Source organism: Haemaphysalis longicornis, unplaced genomic scaffold (genome assembly GCF_048455015.1).
Source record: "Haemaphysalis longicornis isolate Haplotype H1 unplaced genomic scaffold, Haemaphysalis longicornis Haplotype H1 scaffold_9, whole genome shotgun sequence".
In the NCBI taxonomy this organism is placed as follows: domain Eukaryota; kingdom Metazoa; phylum Arthropoda; class Arachnida; order Ixodida; family Ixodidae; genus Haemaphysalis; species Haemaphysalis longicornis.
The window spans coordinates 147,135,626-147,154,370 of NW_027526460.1; the positions used below are offsets into that span (position 1 = coordinate 147,135,626).

An 18,745-nucleotide genomic window follows, 5' to 3' on the forward strand; every position below is an offset into this window, starting at 1 on the left:
TCGCGACGGGAAAATGAAAGGAAATTCACTGGGGATATTTTGAGCTCGGCAGGGAGCTCACCTGCATACAACCCAGTGCAGGGGAAGGGAAGTAGAGGGGGAGTGATAGGATAAGGTAGAAAGAGAGAGAGAGAGAGAGAAAGGTATAAAGAGAGCTGTCAGTCCTAGAACGCTGTCAGTCCGGGCACACCAGTCAATCACTGCACTCCGGGCTACAGCCGCTGCGTGAGGCCGGTCGTCTTCAGGAAGTGAAGCAGACGAGTGAACACTTCCCGTTGGGTTGCCGCAGGTCCCTTCGGGAACAGAAGGTCCTCCATGTCGGCGCTAGGAAGGCCTCGACGCTGGAGCGCTCGGTGGAGCTCTGCTCTCGGGCCTGCGTGGTGGGGGCAGAAGCAGAGTAGGTGCTCGAGCGTCTCCAGTTCGGAACAGTCCGCACATGTAGGGGAGTCCTTGCGGCCGTGTCTATGCAGACGCTCCGCCACATTGCAGCAGTTCAGCCGCATGCGGAGAAGCAGGCAGCGGGCATCCCTGCTGATGCGTGCGGGCAACGGTCTGGGCGCCAGGCCGCTCACGACCCGAGGGTCGGGGTGCATCGTCTGCACCATGCGGGCCAGGGCAGTGCGGGCCTCGTCGAACGCGGTGACGTCTTCGGAGACTGGGGTGCCCTCCTGGTGGGCCTCCCTGGCGCGGGCGTCGGCGTCTTCGTTGCCCCGGATGCCACTGTGGCCCGGCAGCCAGTGGAGCCGCAGGTCGCAGCCTCGGGAGGCCACAGTGCGCAGCTTGATTGCAAGGGAGCGCTCCGGGTAGCCGCTGCTGTTGGTGGGTTGATCGGCCGCGTGCAGCCGCAGCAGGGCAGTCCTGGAGTCCGTGAGGATGACCGCCCCGGGGTGGTTATGGGGCCCCCTTTCGAGGAGGAGGTCGGCGGCCAGGTGCAGCGCTGCCAGCTCCGCCCGTGTGGAGGAAGTGGGGAAGGGCAGGCGGCAGCTCCGGCTGGCTCCCAGCTCAGGCACCACGCACGCAGCCGCCCCCTCGCACGTGCTGTGCTTGACGGAGCCGTCCGTGAAGAGATGCAGGTAGCTGCTCAGCTTGTCCTGCAGCAGGACGGCCGCCTCTTGGCGGATGGCCTGGGGTGGTGTGGTCCGCTTGTTGCGGACCCCGCGGAGGGTCGTGGTGATCTGCAGGGCCTCCCCGGTGTCTGGTTGTGGCGGCTCCAGACAGGGTCGGTTCGGAACCTCGATGCCCTCCTCGAAGATAGTGAGCAGCGCTCCCATGTGCCTGGGCCTCCCCTCCACGTCGCCGGTTGCGGGAACTTACACCGAGGCGGGAACCTGGCCCATCGAGATGCGGGCCTTGCAGACGGGGCTGCGGCACATCCAGCGTCTGCTGGCCGTACGTGAAAGCATACGCGGGAGTCGCTGGCCCGCTCACCACTGTCGCCGTTGCTTTTGAGGCACCTTCGCGACCGATATTTTCCGTTTGTATGCGTTGGAAATACATATTTATGTGGAGCAATCACTCTGTTCGCAAATGTGGTGTATTTACGAGAGTGTAAATGCTTCTGACGCGATGTTACTGTGGTACATTTTGTCCGCATAAGCGCCAGGTGTGTGTCACAGCCCGGCGTCGCGAAACCAGCCTATGCATGGAGCTGATTTGTAATTACACTTCCTTGAAATTTACTAACAGTACCACCGTAAGCAGCGTTCGTTCAGATGCTCATGCTATCTGTACACTACGATGTAAATCGGTTTCGTGTGCTTTCATAATCTAGCGGAGCAGTCATATATGAGTGCTCCACTAGATTATGAAAGCGCACGAAACCGATTGGCAGGAGGGCGGTCAGGTAACTGGCGGGCGGTCAGGTATACCTGACCGCCCGGCAGTTACGCTTCATATCTCGGATATTGATCACTACCCTGAACAAGCCAATGTGGCGTAAATTCCACGGACATTCTACGCAATAAGTGCGATGAATAATGCAAAGTTACATGCGGGAGTCAGCACAAAGAATTTACGGCTGGGTCGTCTTGTCGCGAGGTGAGCTTCTACAAACAGTCATCGGTTACATATATCCCCCCTTATATCCGAAGCCGTGACTAAACGGCTCTTCGAAACATCATCAAATGATACAGGGAGCCTCCAGAATTCAGCACAAAAGTGAAATCAGAGGGCCTTATCACATACCACACTGTTCCAACGACACCTTTAATCGCTTGTAAAATTCCTTACTCTATACTTCAAAAAAAATGTGTCTGCCGAGTGATCTGCTGTTCGTTAAAGTCGAAAAACAAAATAAAGGTGAACGCTCAGCTTGTGTGTGATTACTATAACGGTCATTCCTTGATTTCGCTCCGCATTTGTAGACAACGACAGTTAAGCGCCCGCCTCCTCGCCCTCCCTGTCTTGGAAAATATCAGTGCATTTCGCATCTAGTTGGTCCCGTGAGTTCAACCTTGCTTAAAGTAATACGAACGTCCCTAGGATTTCCGAAGCTGTACTGGGTTTTTTCATTCCCGCACGAGCTATTACATTGCTTCCGGACTTGACAGACCATTTATTTTTCCGTGGTTTTATTAACTCTCCTTGGTCCATCAGGCGAGAGGGGACCCTTTATTTAACGACCCACAGACATGGAATATACTTAACGATATCGCGTGGCTTCTATTTCTATAAGGGCACAAGGTATTATCAGGTATTAGGTAATCCCCTCCCCGAATGATATTTTTCTACGACGTATACATTCAAAACAAGGCCGAATTCGTTGTCTGCGCTGCAAAACAATACCAACCTCTCACTGTGCCAATATTAGGACTAAACGAGGCGTTAATAGAATTCACTTGCGCCTGAGATATTCGGAGGTGACAGTGGTGATATGCCGCTGCCGTCGCCGACGGCCGTAAGGGCGGCGAAAAAGCGCGCAGTACCGCGGTTAGCTCTTGTTGGCGTTCGAGCACTCTACTCAGGACGCAGCTGTTTTTTGAAGTGCCCTAAACGTACTATTTGCTTACAGACATCACCCTAACAAGATGTTCAGGGCGCGGAAAGGCAAAAAGAAGCGTAAGTGAACCAAAACATTGCATGAGCCGCTACTAGCTGGGCAGCGGACATCCCGTAAGCGCCGCGCAGAAGCGGCGGCAGGCGGCGCAGCGATCACGAAGCTCGAGGCGTATAGGGACTGATCACTGCTCACAGGGCGCGACGATGATGATGATGATGATTAGTGACTTTCCCTTTGAATCGGGGCGTCGGTTGTCAGCAACCGACTTCCAACCAACCTGCACCAAGCAGCAAACAGCAACCAAGCCTGTTTTATTACGTTTACTTGCCCTACTCCCAGCTAACCTATAGATTTGCTTCCTCCCTCCCATCTTTCCCTCTTTTCTGTTGTAAGCTCATCTTCCCCACCCCCCTTTTTTCTCCCCTCGCTGTTCTAAATTCTCGTCCGCATGATTACTCCGCCTGCGTACCCATCCCTTCCCTACTTTTCCTCCACCACCACTCCAGTCGCCTCTTCGTCACCTCTATGGCCTTGAAGTTGAGGTTCCCCCTCGCCCCAAATCCCAAAGCCTCCGCCAGCGTCGTTTCCCCCTCACCCCGCGGTGGCCGTATCTCTGTGCAGCTCCTGATAATATGTTCTATAGTTTCCCGATCACTGCCGCAGCATGCACACGTTTCATCCTGCTGCCTGTAGCTACCCGTGTATGCCCGGGTTCTCAGGCACCCTGCCCGTGCCACGAAGAGCAACGCAGTGCCTCTTGTATTGCCATAGAATCCCTCCGTCTTAATTTCCCGTTTCTCTGCCCTATAAGTCTCCAGGGTTTTTTTCGCTTCCATTCTCTCTGCCCACTTCGTCGTCTCTGCTGCCTTTACCTGCTTTTTAACTGTTGTGTAAACCCCGCTTTCCCCTACCGACTTTCCGTACCGCTTGGTCAGCTGTCTGGTCCTCCGTCTCCAACGGGTGTCCACGCTCCTCAAATACAGGTACTTAAACACCTTCGCGGCCCATTTTTCGTCCTCCATTTCACGAAGTCGCTCCTGAAACTTTATCTTGCTCTGCGCCTCCCTCGCCCCGAAAGACGACCAGCCCATATCCCCTTGTACCGCTTCATTTGTAGTTTTACTGTGGGCCCCTAGGGCTAATCTGCCTACCGCCCTCTGATTTACTTCCAGGCCCGCTTGGGTCTCTGACTTCATGCACAGAACCAAATTAGCGAAAGTTAATCCTGGTACCATGACCCCTTTCCAGACTCCCCTTACCACCTCGTATTTCCTGTACCCCCAGAGGGCTCTATGCTTCATTATAGCCGCGTTCCGTCTTCCTTTCGTCTTAAGGTGAGCCTCAGGCGCCTGCGTGTAACCTTCGCTGTTGTTCAGCCATACTCCTAAATATTTATACTCTTTCAGCAATGGTATTTCTACTTGCTGCACTGGTACTGTTTTGTGCTCCTCGCCGTCATTAAAGACCGTGATCCCCGATTTTTCTCTGCTAAAGGATAGCCCTAGGTGCGTCGCTTCTTCACCGCATATATCCATCAAGCCCTGCATACTTATCAGGTTTTCCGCCATCAACAATATGTCATCTGCATACATTAGACCCGGAACCCGTTGTTCCACCACCTGCCCGTTTTTCATGTAGGATAAGTCGAAGCCCATCGTGCTGACTTCTACCTTCCTTTTTAACCCCGTCATGTAGATCATGAACAGCAGCGGAGAGAGAGGACATCCTTGTTTCAGACCCTTGTAGGTGTATACAGGCCTATTGTATGTTACCCCCTCCCACACTATTTGCACTTGGTTCTCCCGGTATAGCTCCCTGAGTAAGCTAATGAATTCTGCCCCAACTCCCTCGTCCTCCAGGATACTCCAAAGCCGCTCCCTGTCTACATTATCACACGCCACTTTAATGTCCAGAAAGGCTAACCACAAAGGTCGGTTTTGCATCTTCGCCACCTCTATGCACTGGCTTACCACGAATAAGTTATCGTCTAGTCTTCTGTCCTTTCGAAACCCATTTTGAAGCTCCCATAATATCCCATTTTCTTCCACCCACTGCTCTAGTTCGAACTTCACTGCCTGCATTGGTAACCTGTACAGCACTGACGTGACGGTTACTGGCATATACGAGCTTGGGTTTGTCCTGACTCCTTTGCCCTTGTACACTAAGTTCATCCTGCTCATTTGCCACGCGGCCGGTATTGCCATTTCTTCTATCCTTGTTCTGATGGCTTGCAAGAACTTTCCCTTGCTCTTTGGTCCTAACTGGTTAATCAACTCCATCGGTATCCCATCCGTGCCTACCGCGGTATTCTTGGGGACCTTTTCCTCTGCTCTTTTCCATTTCAGCTTGTCCCCATCTATCTCCAGACATTTCGGCCTACCCGCCGCGACATCTCTGTGTCGCTGCGGGGCCTCTTCATCCACCTTACCGAACTTCTCTGTGATGATTTTGTGCAGGTATTACAATGCTTCCTCTCCCTTGAGCATCTGCCCCTGCTCGAGTTCTATAGTACCGCCTTCTGTGGGACTCGTACGTTTCCCTAATGCCTGCACATGGTTCCAAAACCTTTTCGGCGCGTCTCTACCCCTTACTCGTATTTGCGCTACCCATCGCTCGCTGTCCCCCTTTATTTTCGCCTGCACTAATTGCTGCACTTCCTGTTTCATTTGCTTATACTGCTCCCATTTTAGGTCCACCTCCTCCTGATGTCTCCCTATCCTCTTGGCCTGCCTGTGCACTCTAGACGCCTGTTTACGCCTCTCTATCGCCGCCTTTATTTCTGTGTTCCACCAGCTTTTGGGTGTTTTTTTTCCTCTCCGTCGATTGGCCCCCTCTGCCTTGACTATTTTTTCCTGCATAGTCTTGATGAGCCTGTCATATTCCCACTCTTCTCCAGGATTTCTCTTCTCCAGCCTCTATGCTTTTGGCTATATCCGCAATTTGCTTGCTGTTTAACGTTGTGCGCTGCCCCGGTCGACCCGTTTTTTTCGCCCCCCAGTTTCCCAAAACCCAGGTTTATGCGCTTGTGATCACTGCCCAGACTGTGGCCCCCTTCCTCATCTATGGTCATGCCATCCAACCATTCATAAAGTCCCTCTGAAATAAGGCAGTAGTCAATACTCGACTGTCTCCTACCACACTCCCACGTTATTTGACCCTCGTATTTTTGTTCCCTATTTACTATGATCAGCTTCTGGTACTCACACATATCTAGCATTAGATTTCTGTTGAAGTCGGTGTACCCGTCTAGATCTTCAATGTGGGCGTTCATGTCCCCTACCAATAGTACCTCCCCGGAACGTTTCAAATCTTCGATGTCCTTTTTTAGACACGCCACCAGTTTTTCGTTTTGTTCTTTGCTATCCTTACCTGTCCACAGGTAAGACACCCCTAAAGCCATCTCCCTACCCTCCACTGTCCCTTTCATCCACGCATGTTCTTTACAGTCTTCTTTCACTCTCTTCCAATTAGTCCCCTGCCGTACCAGCATACCTACTGCTCCGCCTTTTCTCAATCCAGCCGTCCTGTTACAACCTTCCCATACATACTCTCCGATTACCGGAGGTTCCTCCAAGTCCCGTAGGTGCGTCTCGGTCACAGCGTATACCTCGATATCTTCCACTGCTTAGTAATCTCCATCCACTTCTCTCTTTTCCTGCCACCCTGCATGTTTATGCACGCGATATTCAGTTTCCCCCCTCTCTTCTTTAGACGCCGTCGTCGTCCCTTTCGTTTGCCTGCACCGATCTGCACCGACCCCGCTATCTCCCTTTGCTCCTTGAATTTGTCTACGCCATCTTCGCAAAGGCCTGTGGGCCCCCTAAAAAAGCCACAGTTCGCGCCGCGTGTCGTCTTCCGATGGCTGCTCCCACCTGCCCGTTGAAATGCACTCTGTCCCGCTGGAACGCCCTTTTCCGGCCCATCCATCGGACATCCCTGTTGATGTCTACGACAGCGAAACTCAGCTCCTTGCCCAGCTCCCGTATGTATCGGTTTACCGCTACAACTTCCCTTTCCACATATACCCCTCTCCCAATTATATCTGGTACTGTGCTCACGACGACCTGCACATGTGGGCACAGCGCCCGATGTTCCTTCATCCCCTTTTCTAGCTGCTTGCGCACTCCGCGCCCCTTCCCTGCAGCACGTCATTGGTTACTCCTGCGATAATCACTAGGTTCTGCCCCTGCATATTTTCCCACATTTTATCCTTTGCCTATTCTAACACCACCCTGACCGTCTGCCCTGGGAACATGCCAACCTGCACTCTCTCGGCCTCTCTCACCCGGCCTCTAATCTCCATTTCTGAGTACCGCATGTTGAGAGAGAGAGAACAAGACTTTATTATCACTATCCGGCGTGTGAGGGAGTGGGTCATGCCGCGCAGGGCTTCGCCACCCCTCTGTCTCGCTAGACCTCTATGTTGCCTGACTCATCATTGGCTACTAGGAGGAGTCTCCGTTCGCCTCTGCCGGGCCAGCGCAGCATCGAGCCGCTGGATAGCTTGGAGTTGCATCTCCTGATGGGGCGACGTGACGCACTGTTCAATGTCCGGTGGAAACGAGTCCCAGGTATTCCCCTGCATGGGAACACCACACCCCCACATCAAGTGGGCTAAGGTAGGGGACGGACCGCATGTTGGAGTCCCCCGCCACGATCAGCATGCGCCTTTCTTCGTTTTCCAGGCTACCCCCCGGCGCGGCCACCTGCTCCCGCACCGGCTGAGTCAGCGCCAGTCCGGGATCGTCTTCCGGCGTGGCGTCTTTGTCCTCCTCCTTTTCCTTCTCGGGGTCAAGCACTGCCGACACATCAGCCTCGTGACCTGCTTCATCGTTTGTTAAGATGTCACCCTTCGTCGCCATTTTGACCTCCATTTGCGCCAACCTCACTTCCAGTGCTTTCCTCTGCTCTTTTTCATCCTTCAACTCCTCCTGTAGCTCGCCTACCTGAACTCTGAGCTGCTCCTTTTCTTCCTCGAGCCGGTCGAGGCGCGACGCTAGCACACACACTCTGCACATGAAGTCCTGCCCTTCCGCGTCCTAGACCGACTCGAATCTCGTCTCCTCGAGCGGGTATTCGTGCTCGCACCCCGTGCACATCACACCCGGCTTCTTCCTCTGAGGCATGGTACTGCCCGTCCAAGGCGTGCCCAACTCTGGCTTACTTCACTGCCACGTTCTCGCGCGCTCCCTTCCAATCTAAAATTAAGTGGCAACGCGCGATTCTTTTCTACAGCATCAATTCTTCTTTCACGAATTACCAACGCTTACAAACCGCCACGTGCAACAACCGCGCGACACCTCTGATTCGGTCACTTCCCTACGCTAACAACAACCGCCCCTTTCAACTAACCTACATCTCTCTCTAAAACATGGTCACTCTAAAAAACGAATAATAAATTTGAAACACTTATCCGTTTTCGTCGCCGATGCCTCCGCCGCGCTCTGTACGTCCGCACACCTCGACAGCTGGAGCCTTAGACTCAATAAAATACGAATAAAGTACACCCAGCGCCGCCCCGCGGACGCTTGAGCTAACTTTGGGTCGGTGAGAGCCAGAGGGCGGGCGCGCGTTCATATGTTCGGCACCTCTCGGTTGTTTATTTTTTTTATTCTGCGATTGTCTTTGGAAGGTGTCTCGTGCTTGAAAACTGTTCTCGCAAATAGTTTCCCCATGCCTCAGGTGCTTCTGTGCGATTTCCGGACAATTAGGTACGGGGCTGAACTACTACTGTCGGCCTCGCGTGCGCGAGAGTTAGGGAATGTATGTTCCCGCGCGCGTGTGCGCCGTGAAACAAATTGATGGGACAGACATCGTTGCGAAGTCCAATTCTCAGCAAGGGAAGCTTATTTGCAGCGCCAATTCAGGTCAGTATTATTTTTTCCTGTTTTACAGCCTAATAAAGTGACCCCAGCGTGTACAACGGCGCTCCACGACAGAAGCGTGTTTGTTTTGTTTCCTCTGTTCGTGCACCCACACTGCAGTTACTTTTCCGGTTGCCCTTCTTCAGGTCGGTCGGTGTTGTCACTAATTAACAACGGATTCCAACTGTTATCAGCTGATTACAAAGTAAACGCAGTTCACACAGTTGGAAATCGGCTGCGGAGCTGTGGTTGTCTTTACGAAGATTCTGTTTAGTTTCAGCTTTTATATTGTGCGTAGTCGTTTTAGCGGCTAATTGTGATACAGTTTGTTCAGGCCGTTCAGGATTCTCCAAAAAAGTATTTCCTCCTCCACCCCATCCTTTGCTTCAACAATAGTAGCCTCAACTTTCCGAGTACGCAAAACGCATTAAAGAAGTCAGCGCGAGTGAATGCAACCTTGCCTTTGATAGCTTGCCACGCTCTCGCTTGGAATGCGTGGCCGAACCCTGTTCACTTCATGGAACAGAGCAGGGCAGTAAGCGGAATGCGTATTGATCGTCTTGACTTTTGGCATCACCCGCGAAGTGCTGTGAACATATTCTTGTGCCGCTTTTTGGCATCCATTGGGTGCCGTGAATGTCGCTAAAAAAAGGTTACTGCTGGTAAAACAATAGTGGCGGAAGCCGTAATACCTTGTGTTATGCAAATACTACGACGGCATGCGATTCATCGCAGCGCGCGATAGGTATGGTACACTGAAAGCAAACGTTTTAGTTTTACGGCCCTTCGTGTCTGCAAAGCGCATAAACAGTCATCGTACTCATAATTTTACTCCTTCCACTGACAAAAAATGTCATAGCTTTCTTACTGCTAAAATCCATTTCTTGCGACGCTTCTTCTCCACGGCTGCCCGAGAAAACTGTACAGAACGATGGCAGGCTGCCTTTCGCGATTGTGGCAGTCCTTCACGCAGCAGTAGCGGCGTGGCCACTAATTTTTTCCTGCACCATTTTGAACCTTTCGGACCCTGCAACTTGCAATTATAAGTATGTTTCTTAAAAAACTTCCACCACACAGCGTCGAACCGCACGCAGCGCGCGTGTTTTTACGTGCGCTGAACGGCCGGTCGCGACATCCACCCACCCAGAGTTGCTAAGCGGCGGCGAGATATGGCGCTGCAGTCGCGCGCAAACTTTAGTGTCCGGTGAAATCGAGGCTTCCACGGACGCCAGTCTGGTCGGGAATGACACTGAAGTACATAATAAAGAATACGCCGACAACCAGTTCTCCTCGCCGCGCGAGCTGCGCTCTCCGCCGCTCACCCCCTCTCCTCTCCGATAGCGAACCCTCTCTCGCGAGGGGCATTGGATTGGATTCGATTGGATTGGCTTGGCTTGGCTTGGCTTGGATTGGATTGGATTAAAGTGGATTGTGTTGGATTGTGTTGCGTCATAGACGCGCCAGGTTGCGTCATAGCCGCGGCAGGGGGTTCACGGCACGTTTCACGCGATGGGAGAATCAACGTAACGGAAACAACAACGGAACCCCCTATGCGTCGCATCTACACAGGGGTTCCCGCGAGGGGAGGTGGGAGAAATTTTTTAGTTGGGCCATTTCTCCCAGATTATATGTTCAATGTGTCCCGTGTTCAAGCTTACAAGGACCCTTAATATCCATATTTCTCCTAGCACCACGGTATAGCCCTGTTTATTCTAACTGGCAATGACCTTGTCACTTTCTCCCTGTACAAAAACGTTCTTGTTAAAACCGCATACACCAACATTGCCCGATAAAAGTACAGACAATTTTTGGGGGGAACTGCATCTCCTCTCAGTCATATGAACGTGAGCGTTTTATGTAGTCGGGTTACGACAAGAAATGTCTATATAAATGGCCTGGGATAATTTTAATTCGGCAGTAAACATTGTGAAGTTGAAAAGCTGGCGCCAAGTAGTTGCCAAACATGGCACTACCGCACGTATGCAAAGATCTCTGTCGGTTTGAATGGGCCATTCAAAAGCCTCATAAATGAATAAGAAAGACTACCATTAAAGCCTATCTCTCTTTTTAAATTTTCAACTGTAGAGCGCCCTCTACGCAGTTGATACCGTAGATCACGAGAAGCACAAGAGTGGTAATTGTTAAAATATTTTTTTGTCCCTTTTGAGTATAAAAACATGGAAATGTTGTCTACCATTGTCATTTACAGTAGCCGACCGGTTTTTCGGACCCCTAAAATTTGGACTTGCTGGATATTCCGGACTTTCCTGAGAAACCGGCAGTTGTCCTAAAGAAGTAATGACTCGCGAATATTTCGGACTGCTCTTTTATTCGGAATATTTTTCGTTCTCCTCCAGGTCCGAAACATCGGTCGGCTACTATATAAGCAAGGTCAAAAAGCGAATGCCTACGAGGGTATCGCTCTCAAGACGGGCTGAAGTGAACGTTTTCTTTTCTAATAAGCTGGCTACCGCAAGAAAAAAATGTTTTCATTCAGCCAATATGTTAAGCTCCATTGTTAAGCTCCTTCAGCCAAAATATTAAGCTAAAAAAACTGCAGTCCTATATGCGAATAGTTCACACGGTTACCGGCGAGGAGACGCTATGCTTTGCGCAGAGGCATTGTCGCCCTTTCCTTCCGCGAGCACCTACGGACCTACAGTTCCGAGGACCTACAGTTCCGTGAGGTCCTCCGGCTGACTCGGCTGACTCAGCATGTTGTTCGCTTGGTTGACGTACGGCAAAAAGAAAACATGACCAGTAAAATAGGACAAGTCAGCTGTCAAGAGTTGCGGAAAAAAAAGAGGGTACTAGCGCACACGCCAGCTGTTATTCTGTGAGCGGGGGAACACACCGTAAAAGTATGTCAGTGTCCTCGGTATTGCTTCTGATACACAGTCGAACTCTTTAACAACGTTGGTGGCTCTCCTTTTGATGTTACACCAATGAAGCCTTAAAAAGCACTTCGGAACATTATTAGGCAGTTCACCGTTATTCTGGGCAAGCTTATGCATTTAGGTGGATAGCATGCTCCTAGGAAAGCATCCCAGCTATCTGCAAGGCAAGTTGTGAGTACCGTGCCCTATATATGCTTTTTGTAAAGAAACAAGAAGACGAAGTGCGAAACGAAGTTTAGAGCTTCTGCTTTATTCATTTCAGATTTTGGCGCCTCTTGTGAAGAAAGAAGACGAAGAACGAGAAAGACAGTGCTACGAAGGAGGAGATGGCTGACGTGTCTGCCAGCGTGGTTGCTTGCTAGAACGTAGTTTCGCCCTAGAGGTTTGGCGCTGCAGGTGATCGGCCAACCGTCAGGCGGTTTTTGTTTCTTTGGTCGCTTGTCGCTTCTCTTTGTTGCCTCCCAGGTGCACTTAGCTGCGCAGGGATGTCTCGTGACTCGCCAGGCTGGGGGAGTTCCCCCTGGGCGGCCTCCATTCGACCTCAGGACTTGCCGGTGGAGACTAAAGCGAAGTGGAGTGACTTGCATCCCGGCAGCTCTGTTTTCAGTGAGCGGCGGAGCCATCGGGTAAAGAACCCCCGGATCGTGCAGGTGGCGCTTCGGGCTGTCACCGAGAGGTTTGAACAAATATCCAAGGTTCGGCCGTTTGGAAAGGCCGGTATCCTCTGTAAGTCATCAGATGAGACCTGTGGTGTAGACCTCTTAAATGCACAACATTCGCTTCTCACCAGGTGAGTGCATCCCCCCCCCCCCACCTGGCATGCGTGAAGGGCATTATTCGCGGTGTCGATGTTCAGATGACTCCCCACGAGATACTCGATGAGTTTGCGGTGGCCGGAGTGACATCAGTGTACCGTTGCAGCCGCGTTGTGGAGAGCAACAGGGTCCCAACAGAGTCCGTGATCGCCACATTTGTGGGCTCCTCATGCCCCACTGAGATTAAAGCTTGGCCTCTGGTTTACCGAGTCGAGCGCCTCTCTCCTCGGCCTCTTCAGTGTCTCATTTGCTGGCGTTTTGGCCACACTGCAAAGGCGTGCAAATCGTCTACCCGCTGTCGTTCGTGCGGTGACAGCCATTCTGCCGACTCGTGCTCCTCTGAGAACGTCAAATGCTGTTTGTGCGGCGCTGGTCATCCAGCAGATTACTCCAATTGTCCTGTGAGGGCTCAAGAAGCCCAAGTGCTTGATATAATAGAAAAGCGCCGCTGCTCACGTAAGGAAACGTTCGGAATTTTTAAAGAAAGGGCGCATGGCTACGCTAGAATAGCCGCCAAACAAACTTCATCGGTGACCGAGCCCGCTGTATTGAACGCCATCGGTGCGGCAGTTGAAAAAGCGGTGTCCAAGGTTCCACAGCCTTCGCTAGCTGATCCAGCTTTTGCTTCGCTTATAGCAGCCGCTGTGGAGAAAGTTGGGTCCTCAGTGGTGACTCAGTTAACAGCTAGCATCACGGAGTGTGTGTCCCGGACAGTAGTGGCTCAGATGGCGCAATTCCTGCCGCTCCTCAGGTACTGGGTCCATAGATACTCAACCGAAAGCAAAGAACAAGAAAAATAAACCGCGAAAAGTGATCCAAGAAAGCATATTAGACGCTGCAGTTGCAGCGGCTGGTCTCCCCGAGTCATAGGGTCCCTTAAAGTGCTCCAAAGGAACTGCAGATCTGTTACAGCCGGATTCGCGGACTTGCTTTGTCTGAGCTCCCAGTTCAATCCAGATCTAATTTTGCCTCAGGAAACCTGGCTCAATAGCAATCAAAGCTTTAGCTTATGTAATTACCACACGTTCAGACTAGACAGACTTTCACGAGGGGGAGGCCTTTTGATTTTAGTTTCAACAAAATTCGGTCATAAGGCCAAAGTATCCTTCCAGCTTCGAAGATCAGATTGTGAAATTTTGGTATTGGAGATCAGACTTCCTGGCTGTCTTCCTTTCTCTTTGGCGAACGTTTACTTCGCACTTGGGGTTATTGATTCAGAACCCGTAGATCTCGCTCTTGCTGCGGCTGTACCTCCCGTCGTTGTTGCGGGAGACTTTAATTCCCATCATATTTCTTGGGGCTACCGAACGTATTCCTGCGGTCTTCGCTTGTTAGATTGGATTACGGACAACAATTTGGCATGTATAAATTCTGTTTCTCCTACCTACATACAGGGACTAACTCGATCTGTTTTAGATTTAACTATTTGTTCTAGGGGTGTTAGAGTTTCTTCATGGTCTACTGTTGACAGCGGGACTAGCAGTGACCACATTCCAATATTGTTTGAGATTCAGTGCCCTGTTCGCTCTCTCGTCCGGCGAAGTTGCACTTTTGTAGATTATAAGAAATTCCAAATCTCTCTGAAGGAGGCCGTATCTTCACTGCCTGCAGAAGACACAACTGAACAGGCGACGGGTCTTTGTGCTGCCCTAACCACTTCGGCGCAGTCCTCGTTATTTGAAGTACGGTCTAAGCGAGCTGTGTCACCTAGCCCTTGGTGGGATGAAGAATGTACACGCAACTTTAGACGCAGGAAGGCAGCCTGGAAGAAGCTTTGCTATAACCATTGCCCGCTGAACTGGAGCAATTATAAGTATCATTCCGCGATGTTCAAACGAGCAGTTTTTAATGCCAAACAGGCCTATGACTGTCACCGCTGCTCAATTCTTTCTGAACCCACTAATAAGCGGGCCCTTTTTCGATTTCTTCGGTTTAGGAAAGCGGTTCCCCAATCTGATAATTTAGACTCTATAGAGTTATCTTCCAATAAAATCTCTGAGTCTCTAGAGTTGATTGCTAGGGGTCTGCAAATTCGTTTTATCGTCTGCTCTAGCTACCTCGCCTCCTCCACCTATAGTGGTATAGGACTTCGCAGAAATTACGCATGCGGAGCTTTTTGATGCTATGTCAAAAATGCCAGCAGCGGCCCCTGGTCCGGATCACATTACTTCTGAAATGTTAAAACTACTATACGATCATGCACCGGATGACATGCTGAGTATGATTAATTATTCTCTCAGGAATGCATGGATTCCCGATGTGTGGCGGATAGCTAAAATACTTCCTATACCGAATAATGTTGGTCAGGGCCTCGCTGTTGATAATATCAGGCCTATCTCTCACTTCGAACGTAGTAAAACTAATTGAGTGGATTTTGCTTCACCGAATTATGGAATTTTTGTCTGAGTATAATATCCTCATCCCAAGTCAAATTGGATTTCGCCCAGGTTGTTCTATTTGGAGGGCCCACATCGACCTTGAAAGTCGTATAAAACTTGCCCGTCGATATAAACAGGTTGCGGCTCTAGTGACTTTGGATATAGCAAAAGCATACGACAGCGTGGAGTACCCTGTGTTAATGTCTCGCTTGCAGAAATTAAATTTCCCTAGATACATTGTCGCATGGCTGCGTGAATTCCTAAAGGACAGGCAGTTCTGGTGTGTGTGGGGGGTAACATTTGTTCCTCTCGGCACTGACAGAAAAGAGGTGTACCACAGGGAGCAGTCCTTTCGCCGGTTCTTTTTAATATCCTGTTAAGCTCGGCCCCTGTGGTTTTGGGTGTCCAGACTTATGTTTATGCCGACGATATCGCGTTTTTCGCGTCAGCTTCTGACATACACGAACTGTATGTATTAATGCAGTCATATCTGAATTCTTTAGATTCCTGGTTAGATAGCATCTCTCTCACAATAAATGCGAGCAAATGCTCTGTGCTAGCTTTTCCGTCCACTTTTTCCTTTAATATCACTCTCTGTTACCGTCAGCACATCATACCCCAGGTTGATACTTTAAAATACCTTGGGGTAGCCAACTTGACTGGAGTCCACATATAGAACGTATAGCTACTAAAGGAGCACGTGCTGTTGGCATGTTGAGGCGCCTCAGCCATAGAAAGAGGAGAATGCGCCGTGAATCTCTTCTGATGATATACCATATGTACGTGCGGCCTATTTTAGAGTTCGGGTGTGTTCTATTCTCGGGTGCTGCTACGTATAAGCTCCATCGCCTAGTTCTTCTGGAACGCCAGGCTCTTCGCTGCTGTTTAGGGCTACCTAAATATGCATCTAATGCGTTACTTTATTTGGAAGCCCGAGTTCCCCCTCTGATACACCGATTTAGAATACTCACTGTGGATACTTCCCTGAGAGCCTATGGCGCGGGGGTTAACAGGGCACAATTTATCTTTGTAGCTGAGCCAGCTGTGGTTTTGGCGGCCCAGTGGCCCAGGTCCTATCGACCGCAGGTTACTCTAGCACAAAGCTTGGTGTCTCCATTACGGGTTGCGCTCAATAACGTACTTCCATCTCTTGGTAGTGGTCATACGATAACGGTCAACTTCCGGAACATCTTTCCCCAAAATGCTAAAATGCTACCTGCCAGACTGCTCAATAATATCCTACAAGATCATTTGGCCTCAATTCAGCAAGGTACTATCAGATATACAGATGCTTCTCAACGAGCTGAAAAATCCGGAATAGTTATAGTTTCCCCTTCCTTAAATTGGTACTTTTCGGTTCGTCTGGTGGATTTTATCCCTATATTCTATGCGGAATTCTTGGGAATTGTCTTGGTATTACGAAAGCTTGACATATCGGTGTCGTCTCCACTTATAATTACAGATTCTCTATCCGTAGATTTAGCCCTCTCTTCTCCTAAAGACTCACCTCTTCTACGGACGTTTCGATCCTTTCTGCCACCTCATATTACTGAAGTTGACCTTCTTTTGGTCCCTGGGCATGCGGGAATCACCTTTAATGAAACTGCAGATTCACTGGCAAGGGTAGCACTCTCCGGGCCTGTTGTCGATGTCATTGAGACAACGCCTTTATTAGCTGCCGTAAGATTCCGTAGATTGTTGAAGCTGCAAAGGCAGCACGAATCAGTCTTATTGTCAATGCGAGATTTTTCTCATCTAAAATTCTCCTGGAATCCGAATTGGTGCCCCTGACGCGACCTGGAGGCGATTGTAACGAGCCTTCGATGTCGTGTGCCCCAGTTGAACAGATACCTCCACAGGTCCCGTCTGGCGCAGACTGCCATGTGCAGTTACTGTAATGAAGAAGAGTCTGTCGACCATTTCCTTTTGTCATGTCGGCGATTTTCAAACCTCAGACGTCAGCTCCTTGAAGTGCCGCTTCATCGCCTGGGGTTGGTAATATCAGTGCCGGCTCTTTTATCATTTGGGGCTTCAGAAACGGGATATTGCCGCCGGGATGTTTGTTCTGCTCTTCTGCGCTTAATAGAAAATTCCAAAAGATTTAAAACCTAATTCGTATCTTGTTCTGGCTCCTCACCTGAGCCCTCCAAAAGCATCCATTTCTGAATATTTTTTATTATTCTCCTCCTCTCCCTCCTTCTTCTTCTGCTTCTTCCTCTTCTTATTTTTCTTTCTTTATTTATTTATTTCCTTTTTTTTGTTTCAATATTGACCAAATTCCAAACTCAATTCCTCCAACACAAGAAAAACAAAAGTTTCCAAATTTTTCTAATTTTTTTTGAATTATTCTAATTTTCTAATTTCCTTTGAATCTCATTCGAATTAACGACTGATGTTTGGCCGATCCCCTGATTGGGTATGCGCCAATAATATCAAGGAACAACAACAACAACCTCAATGTGAGCTTATCGTGTGCACAGCATCTAGTACAAAATTTCAACAAGTTCTGCTGAGGGAGTGGCGTCGTATTTCAACTAAGATGGAACCCTGCAAACGAGCAATGGAGCCCTTGTCGGAACAGCAAACTGAAGTTTACCTGAAACATCTGGGGCTGCCCAAGCCTACGGAAGCGAGCAGAGAAAACCTGGACTCACTGATAAGAGCCCATTCGGAGCGCGTTCCTTTCGAGAACTTGGACGTATTCCTCAGCCGGCCGATTTCCTTGGAAGTCGAGGACCTCCTCAGCAAGGTAACGCAGCGAGGACGTGGTGGCTACTGCTTCGAGCTGAACTCTCTCTTTGCTCGTCTCTTGCTCGCCCTCGGCTACCGCGTCCACCTCCGTGCAGCCCGCCTTCGCTTCACTACTCCCGACGATTCCCCCAGAGTCGCCCGGCTGTCGCATCTTGTCATCTACGTCGAACTTGCCCACGACAGCGACTGTCTCGTCGATGTCGGCATGGCGGTTGCTGGCCTTCATCGTGCTCTCTCGGTCAGCGGAGAAACCGACCCGTTCAGAATCCGCGTGCTGCATCCATCGAAAGCGCTAGAAGTCTCCGTACCGTCGAGCGGCGGTGGCTGGAAGATTTTCTACACGGTCGAGCCACAAGTGCTCGAGTGGATGGACGTCGCTCCTCTAAACTGGTACTCATCCACGCACCCTGACAGCTCCATGCGGCGCATTCTCTTCGTGGGACGACGTGTGGCTCAAGACGGCCATTGGTTACGCATTACGAACAATCGGTACATCCGATGGTCCCCGAAAGATGGCATCGTGGAAAAAAGAATATTTCAAGGTGAAGACGAAATCTTGGATGCCTTGCAGAATGAGTTTGGGGTGAACCTGGATCCTGAAAAGGATGTTGTTCCCCTGCGCACCAAAATACGCCAGCTTCTCGAGTCACTAAATAGTGGTGCGAATGCATTATCCAGAAAACTTATATGGCCAGAAGGATAGCGATGTTGTGTACTCTACCACCACCTTCCGTACCGGACCTTTGAACGCTGGACATGCGTTTCCAGTCGCCACATTTTCCCGGTTTGGAGCTTTGATTGCAGGTACTTCTTTTTGCAGGGTAAAGTGCTTGTGTTTTTTCACCACGTAAGAAATATTTTGTTTGAGTTTACAGATCATTGCAATGCTCAAATAAATGAACTAAATTTGCCAAGCCAGTTTATGGTATCTTGGAACTTAACAGACCAATTTCTGACCTTGTGTTATCCTGTTTCACATAAACATTGTTTCTGGAGGCGGTACTTCAGTCATTTTTTTTGCCCGTTCAGTTGGGTCGGGAAA

The 18,745-nt window shown here is 50.2% G+C and overlaps 1 protein-coding gene across 1 annotated transcript; it reads left to right on the plus strand.

Moving 5' to 3' along the window:
* Nucleotides 1-15,654: 15,654 nt before the first annotated feature.
* On the plus strand, nt 15,655-18,533 carry LOC144151687 (arylamine N-acetyltransferase-like). The gene has a single exon (XM_077682798.1). It carries the CDS (start codon nt 17,345-17,347, stop codon nt 18,404-18,406), a length of 1,062 nt encoding a protein of 353 aa, XP_077538924.1. The 5' UTR covers nt 15,655-17,344; the 3' UTR covers nt 18,407-18,533.
* The last annotated feature ends 212 nt before the right edge of the window (nt 18,534-18,745 follow it).